The sequence below is a fragment of the Trachemys scripta genome, chromosome 8, assembly GCF_013100865.1.
Source record: "Trachemys scripta elegans isolate TJP31775 chromosome 8, CAS_Tse_1.0, whole genome shotgun sequence".
Classification (NCBI taxonomy): Eukaryota; Metazoa; Chordata; order Testudines; family Emydidae; genus Trachemys; species Trachemys scripta.
The window spans coordinates 99,038,885-99,047,827 of NC_048305.1; the positions used below are offsets into that span (position 1 = coordinate 99,038,885).

Sequence of the window (8,943 nt, forward strand, 5' to 3'; positions counted from 1 at the left end):
GGAGCAGTTGACAATCTCAGGGCACAGTAGTCCTGTCTCCTGTTTTGAGATCTGTTAGACACCCATTACTTCAGCAAATTCTGCAAACTGCTCATCTAATTTTAACTAATGCCACTTCCTTTGTTTTGCCAGAAGTTTTCTCCATGCCTTTATCTAGGAGAGGATATTTAATCATCTGCTTTTGTTTTGGATATCTGTATTTACCCTTCTTACCCTGCAGGCACACTGCTATGAAAATCCATGGTAATGGATCCGTGGGCCTTAGCATGAAGAAGAATAGGAAAGCTTATTTGTCCTTTCCTGAATTTCCTTTATTCAAGTAATAAGATCCACAGATCTGGTCCACCTTAGAGACAAACATCATTCAGAATAGAGAGGGAAATTGGCATCCCAGGATTTGGGTTAGTTGTTAAGTGGAATTTACTGTGCTCAGCAGTATGAGAAATTGTGGTGCTTTTTCCTCCCATTATATTTAATGCATTGTGTAATTTAGGAAAGTAGATTTGAATTATCCTCACTGTGGAAGTTGTTGTCAACTGGAGGGAACTTGATGAGGCATGGCATTCCCCTGCTGCCAGTGATGAGGCATGGCATTCCCCTGCTGCTGGTTCTGTTCCCAACTTGAAAACAGGCTGAAGTACCCTTTATAAGGTCTAAAGATCTGTTACAACTTGAAGGAAATTTTTCAGATAAACATGGATACATTTTCCTATTTTGAATCTTGCTAAGTTCTTGGCCTCAGTAACTTCCTATGGCAATAAGTTTCACAGTTTAATTATGAATCGTATGAAAAAAATTCTTTTATCAATTTTGAATTTGCCAGAACTGATCTTTATGATATGGAGGCTTGTCTACTAAATGTTAGACTGGGAAATAGAATATCCTCCAATATTTACTTTTGTAATGCATACATTTACATTAATTTGTTTACATTTAAACTCTTAGGACTTAAGACTTTCACTTCACCTATGTATTCTCACACATCTATCTCCCCTTGTAAGTATTCTCACACTTCTTATCAAACTGTCTGTACTGGGCTATCTTGATTATCACTTCAAAAGTTTGTTTTTTTTTTCCTCTTACTTAATTGGCCTCTCAGAGTTGGTAAGACAACTCCTACTTGTTTATGCTCTCTGTGTGTGTGTGTGTGTATGTATATATGTATATATGTATATATGTATCCTCAATATTTATTCCACTCTATATGCATCCGAAGAAGTGGGCTGTAGTCCACGAAAGCTTATGTTCTAATAAATTTGTTAGTCTCTAAGGTGCCACAAGTACTCCTGTTCTTTTCACTTCACCTAGTGCCTTTTTGTAGTAGAATTTTTGTAAGTATAGGTAAACTAGATAATGTGTTTCAGCTCATATCTGAGGCATCATCTAGTACCTTGAGGATAGGTCTAGGAGCTGCTTTCTTAACCAGGCTCTGTCACGAGTGAGTCGTTTGGCCTTGAGAAAGTTAATTATGGCTGGTTTTCCAGCTTTTGAGTACTGGTAAATCCTCTGAAGTGAAATGGAGCTTCAGGTGCTTAGCATCTTTGCAAATCACTTCATTTCTCAGGGCTAAGTTCCACATATCCATCACAGTGGGTCTCCAGCTGGCTTCTGTCTTGGACAGAACCAGACCAGTCGTATTACTGGCAGGGCTGGCTCCAGGCGTTTTGGCCGCCCCAAGCAGCCCCCCCCCCCCCCCCCCCCCCGCGATGGCGATCTGCAGCGGCAATTCGGCGGAAGGTCCTTCGCTCCCAGCGGGAGTGAGGGACCGTCCACCGAATCGCCGCCGAATAGCTGGAGGTGCCGCCCCTCTCCCAAGTGGACGCTCCAAGCACCTGCTTGCCAAGCTGGTGCCTGGAGCCGGCCCTGATTACCGGAATCCGTGGAATGTCCTGCCTGCTATAATTCTCCCCAGATTTGTTCTGTCGCTACAGTGACAGGGAGGCTTAGCTAGACCTCACGGTTGCAGAGTTCTTCTGAAGAGAATTCCAAAACTTTATTTCAGATTTCTATCAACTTAGGTTCAATAACTCAACATTTCAGTTGTGTCCCAGGGCTGCATTTGTGTCTCAAGCTTTTTTCCTCTCAACTCTTCTTCCTGAGGTGCTGCAGCTTGCTGGTGACCCTGCAACTGGTCAAGAAGAGAGCAAAACTGGAATAAAACAGGGAAAAAGTCTCTCTCTCCTGCTCCACGTCCCTTATTAAGCAGCTTGACAGGGATCTTAGGCCACTTGAGTGAGCACAATGCACACACGCTCTTAGCAACCCAATTTGGATAAATGTCCTCTGTTGCCCTTTCTCTGGGCAGAAAAGAGTTCTCCAGAGGCAGATAGGATCAGTTCTAATGGTATGTATCCTTCAGCCTTTTGTCCAAAGGGCAGCAACGTCCAAAGAGCAGTGTGCCAAATAAAAACCAAAAAACTGTCTCTTAGTCCATTGAGGCTGCATGAGCAGCCATGTGCTCCTAACTGATGCTCAGCCACTTCCGCCACTTGGGCTACGAATGAAAGGCTTTGGACACAATATGAACATTGCAGAATCTGGAGCATGTGGTCCTCACTGCTGCCACCATATAGTAGAAATCAGGGATTCCTTCATGATATCTCACATTGGACACCTAGGAGAAGTGAGCATGTGTGGACCCCTTGTACTAGAGAGGTGTAGAACCATGGGACCTCCCATCCTGGATAAGCCCATTCCAGGACATTAATTTCTGGGGAATCCAGTTTGAAACCCCAGTCTGCTCCTTGGGAGATCAGAAGTTCTCCTATATATTTATTCAAAATAAAGGGGGGTGACGGAGAGAGTGGAGGAGAGGGGCAAGAGAGGAGAATGATATGCACTTTCCTCAGTGTTGAGGATTCATTGCTGTTTGTAAGGTGATTTGAAGATGTAAAACAGTATGTAATTGCTAGTTGCTGTCGTCATTTTCCACTGCCTGCGCACGCACTCCTAAACAATATTGTACTTGTAGAAATGAGGTGTTGCACTTAATCAGTTACTGTGTCTGTGTTTTTGTGTACAGGGGCCTCTGTGACACACAGGACTGTGGAAAGCTTTCAAAAGAACAGTTTGCCTTGGCTTTCCATTTAATTAATCAGAAGTTAACAAAGGGCATTGATCCTCCTCAAGTTCTGACTGCAGAAATGATCCCTCCATCAGATAGGGCCAGCCTACAGAAGGTAAGGATGTGTCTGGCTTTTAAGTAGAAACCTCAAACATACTAAACAAACTCTGAATTCAAGTGCTATTAAATAAAAAAATTAAATCCAATTTTTAAAATCTATGCCAAGACATGGTTGTGCTATCAAGAAAAAACAAGATGAACTGCCATGAACAGATGTACTGTTTTTTGTCAGTTTACATCCATAGATATGTCTGCATAAATGCTTTCTTAATAAACTTATTTGCTACACCAGCCACCTTGCTGTCGAGGAACCATGAAATCAGCTTGTCGAAAGAATAAACATATTCCTGAGTATCCAAGGATTAACTTCATTGTGGACCTGAAATACTATATGCACAAATTATCCTTTTCCTTAATATCAAGACAGTTTTTAAAAGTGGAATTTTCACATTTCCCTCTTTCAGGAAGTCAGTCACTACTAAAATAAATTAAACTCTTTTGCAGCTCTGTGGTTAATTATTTAAAAGAGCATGTTTTAAATCTTTTAACGATCCATTTGTATTCATAATAACACTTCAAATGTCCTCATACCCCTTTGGCCATTAAACAATCCATTGCTGTATTGACTCAGTGGCTTTTAATTGCTTAAATTTTTATTTATTAGCGCAACAGTCAAACAGAGGTCACAACAAAATCTTATCTGTGTATGATGAATTGTAATAGCTGTCATTACTAACATTTTCTCTTGGTTGTGCTAAACATTGACGCAGCTGTGCTATCTTCATAATAAACAGAATGAGAGTCTCACCTGAAAAACGATAAACTTGAATTTTTGCATGACTTTTGAGTTCTTTGCAATTGGTACCTAATTTTTTTTACATTCAGTTTAAAAAAAAAAAAAAAAAAAACTGCTTTATTTGTGCCTTTACTAATCTTTTTTGTGTGTTTTGCTTTCTTTTCTGTCTTTTCCAGTTTGGACTATTTTTTCCATTCTGCACCACTCTGCTTTACATCTTTATTATTCTGTCCGTTTCTTAACTCTGCTTTCTCAAGGTTAGAGGATCTTTGCTTTTTCTAATATATAATATCTGTTGGCTTGATAATGAACATTTCTAAATGTCTCTTCAGTAGTCTTTGAAATAGCATAGTATTAGGTAGATATTGAGTTATGCTGAAATCTGAAATTATTGCTGTTTTAACTAGCCATTCATCTGTAAAGGTCCCATGTTGCTTTGCAAACTTAAAATGACATTAAAAAGTAGGAGTTTACTCTGTTTATCAATAAAGATTGTTCCAGCTATCAGAGAAATTCAGCCATCTCGGGGAGGGCAAATGTTGGTAGCTGTTGTGATTTTTGTGTGCTGCTGATGTTCCGAATAGAAAGTGACATATTTTTATGCCATTGAAACTGCAGAGAAAATGCTAAGACAAAGTGTAAATACCCCCAAACTGATAACTGGCACTATCACTGGAGCGAATATCCATGCTGTTACAGAAGGTGGTGTGAAACTTTTAATGTCCAGACTTTGATTTGTACAGTAGTTGAGATCAGTATTGCGTGCTACTTTTTTTAGTGCATCACATGATATCTTCTTAGCATTCCTAAAATACTGAGATCAACTGAGATTTGCAGTGAATTTTAACTTCAGTATACAAAACGACTAAGAAATAATTTTAAACAAGGGAAGGATATGGGTTTCAGCTGGTTCTGTAAATCCCTCCCATACTTTTGAACATTACAAGGGAATTGATGAACACTTATTAATCTGTTCAACTGACTGAACATGCTGCTCTTCTCAAAAGAGCTGCTCTTTTATGCAATAAAATATCCACTGTAGACAACTACATGTCCCTACTTGGGATTTATATGGGATGGCTAAAAATCAAGGTGGGGAGGGGAACAAGTGCTGCTGACAGCCGCTGAAGTGGCATCACGTATTGTGGCTTGTGCAGAGTGAGAACTGTTCAGCTGCACCATTATTCTTTTGATTCCCTCTGCCAATGTGATGACATTCTAGTAGCAAAAAATGTCAACAGGTGTAATTATATAGCATGACTCACTGTTGGGGTGGAGGAAAGGAATGGGTTGACAAGAAATCATTTTCCTGGTAGAGTTCTATCTTTACTAATGTGACTGTCAGCAAGAATTAATATAATTGGTTTCTTGGGGGAAGAGAGTAGGTGATGTAATAGGTTAATGAATTTTCTGCAATCTTTCTAATTTTTCAACATCCTTTTTAGGATATAGGCAGCAGAACTAGATGAAGTATTCTGGTATTGGTGTCACCAATGCTGTATGCAGAAGTAAAATCACCTCACTTACCCCACTGTTTATATATCCAAGAACCTCATTAGCTATTTTTGCCACAGTATCTCATTGAGAGCTCCTGTTGAATTGCTTGAACCCTATGCCCCCAAATCTTTTCCCATGATACAGTCTCCTGTTGTGTAGGTATGGCCTACGTTCCTTGTTCCAAGAGGTATAACTTTGTATTTGGCTGCATTAAAATGCATTTTGAATGTGTCCAATTTACCATGTGATCCAGATTGCTGTATGTGACTGTCCTGTCCTTGTCATTATATATCACTCCACCACTCTGTCTCATCCTTAAATTTAATCAGCAGTGATTTTATATTTACTTCTAGATCATTGATGAAAATATTGAATAGTATTTGGCATAGTACCGATCCCTGCAGAACCTCATTAAAGTCACCCCTACTTTGTGATGGTTCCCAACTGAAAACAACTTTTTGAGATCTGTCAATTAGCCAATTCTTAATATTAGAGGAGGTTTTTGTTCTTAGAGGTGACCTCAAGAAGAGACTTGATGGGATACTCTATGTTGGGGGGAGACTAGTGCCTCTCACGATCCAACATTATCTCAGCTGTTTCTAAAAAACCTCAATGGTCTTTTAGCAGGGTGGATCCAGGCCCTTAAACATCTTCAAACCTCTAAAGAGGTCAGATAATGAAAGGGCTTTTGAATTGATTGCCCCTGTGGAGAAAAGGCAAGTAAAGCTCTGATCCTGCCATGAGTTCTGTGTGGGTGGATCCCTGGGGCTGATCTAATTTACAGCAGACTTACATGGCTACCAGTGCGCTGCTCTACAGCTCGAAAGAACTGTTTTTTCAAGTATTCATTTCAGTTTTCGGATGAGTGCAAATGCCATCAGAAATCCTAGTTCACTGGGAATCCTGATAGGTGAAAAACAATTGTGCGTTTTGATTATGACTCCAAGTCTGGATTTGAGAGGCACTAGTCTTAGAGCTGCAGGGATCTTGCATGTCCCTTGGCTAATGTGAGCCAATTTTTAAAAAGGGGCTCCAGAGGTGATTCCGGCAATGACAGTCCAGTTAGCCTGACTTCTGTACCGGGCAAACTGGTTGAAACTATAGTAAAGAACAAAATTTTCAGACACATAGATGAACATAATTAATCATAGAATATAAAGGCTTGAAGGGACCTCAGGAAGTCATCTAGTCCACCCCTCTGCTCAAAGCAGGGCCAATCCCCAGACAGATTTTTGCTGCAGATCCCTAAATGGCCCTCTGAAGGATTGAACTCACAACCCTGGGTTTAGCAGGCCAATGCTCAAACCACTATGCTATCCTTCCCCCTTTAGGGGAGTTTTTTGGAAAAGCGTCAACATGTTTTTTGTGAAGGGAAATCATGCTTCATCAATCTGCTAGGATTCTTTGAGGGGGTCAACAAGCACATGGACAAGGGGGATCCAGGGGATATAGTGTACTTACATTTCCAGAAAGCCTTTGATAAGGTTCCTCACCAAAGGCTCTTAAACAAAGTAAGGTGTCATGGGGTAAGAGGGAAGGTCCTCTTGTGGATTGGTAATTGGGTAAAAGATAGGAAACAAAAGGGGTAAACAGTGAGGTGGCAAAATTTGCAGATGGTACAAAACTACTCAAGATAGTTAAGTCCCAGGCAGGCTACAAAGGGATCTCTCAAAACTGGGTGACTGGGCAACAAAATGGCAGATGAAATTCAATGTGGATAAATGCAAAGTAATGCACTGGAAAACATAATCCCAACTATACATATCAAATGATGGGGTCTAAATTAGCTGTTACCACTCAAGAGAGAGATCTTGGAGTGGTGGATAGTTCTGTGAAAACATCCACTCAATGTGCAGCGGCAGTCAAAAAAGCAAACAATGTTGGGAATCATTAAGAAAGGGATAGATAATAAGACAGAAAATATCATATTGCCTCTACATAAATCCATGCTACGTCCACATCTTGAATACTGTGTGCAGAGGTGGTCGCCCCATCTCAAAAAAAGATATATTGGAATTGGAAAAAGTTCAGAAAAGGGCAACAAAAATGATGAGGGGTATGGAACAGCTTCTGTATGAGGAGAGATTAATAACATTGGGACTTTTCAGCTTGGAGAAGAGATGACTAAGGTGGGATATGATTGAGCTCTATAAAATCATGACTGGTGTGGAGAAAGTAAATAAGGCAGTGTTGTTTACTTCTTTTCATAACACCAGAAGTAGGGGTCACCAAATGAAATTAATAGGCAGCAGGTTTAAAACAAACAAAAGGAAGTATTTCTTCATACGATGCACAGTTAACCTGTGGAACTCTTTGCCCAGAGGATGTTGTGAAGGCCAAGACTCTTAACAGGGTTAAAGAACTATATAAATTCCTGGAGGATAGGTCCATTAATGGCTATTAGTCAGGATTGGCAGGGATGGTGTCTCTAGCCTTTGCTTGCCAGAAGCTGAGTATGGGCGACAGGGGATGGCTCACTTGATTACCTGTTCTGTTCATTTCCCTCGGGCACCTGGCATTGGCCACTCTTGGAAGACAGGATACTGGGCTAGCTGAACCTTTGGTCTGACCCAGTATGGCCGTTCTTATGTTCATGTCAGGTTTGAAGTGAATTGCCACATTTGTGTGGCCAAACCTGGACAACAACACCATTGTACCCTGCCTGACTCTACCTAATACTTTGTCCTCTATTCTGTAATCTCCAAATTTATAAGCATTACAAAAAGAGTGTGCAGTTAGTGTAACAATGGCCTTGAAGCTGTATGGAATTTGTCTTTCACTCGCTCCCATACCAAATATGTGCAATTTAGAAGTAAAAAGAGGTTTGCTTTTCTAGCTGCCAGGCCATACAGCTCCATTTGGGAATTGAAAGTCAAGCTGGGTTACACTTCAGTTACTGGTTTAAAACTGGGTATAATTTAGCCTGCAGAATCTGTATAACGGCCCTACATGTCCCCTACAGGTTCAGGTTTTGTTGGTTGGTTTGTTGTGTTTTTTTTCCAGGCATTACAAACAATGTACATTGAATGTTATTTAGATGGTATTTCCAACTTGTGCATGTATTTATGTATGTTTTGTTTCATTTCATGACGTTACGTTAATATTTTATATGCAAAAAATAAAAATAAACTTTAAAAAGGGAATTTCTATAACTGGTGATGCATGAGAAGATGGGGGTAGGGAGGGTGGCACTACCAGAGGTTGTGCATTTAGAAAAAAACACTTTTCTTGTAAGTTTAGCATGTTTGAGCCGGAGTCACTGGAACACAATGAACAAGGAACACCACAATGCTGTGTTGAGTCCCTTTTCAGAATAGAACTGAGATTAAACGCAAGCTCTTATTTTTCTCAATTAAAAAAAAAAACATACACGCAAGAGCACGCATTCTAATTGCCATATGTTACAATTCACAATTTCATGCAGTTTTCTTTTTTTGGTACAAAATATATTTAGCTAATATGGTTCCAATTTTATGCTAAGGGCTGTTTAGGTTTTTATTTTTATATATATATATATATATATATA

At 39.9% G+C, this 8,943-nt stretch overlaps 1 protein-coding gene across 2 annotated transcripts in view; it reads left to right on the forward strand.

Moving 5' to 3' along the window:
• The window catches only part of EPS15 (epidermal growth factor receptor pathway substrate 15), a 112,001-nt gene that overhangs the window by 52,637 nt on the left and 50,421 nt on the right, over positions 1-8,943 (forward strand). For both annotated transcript variants that reach the window (XM_034778562.1, XM_034778563.1), the window contains exon 11: positions 3,023-3,179. In XM_034778562.1, coding sequence (XP_034634453.1) covers positions 3,023-3,179 — 157 coding nt within the window. The remainder of the gene's footprint in view (positions 1-3,022; positions 3,180-8,943) is intronic.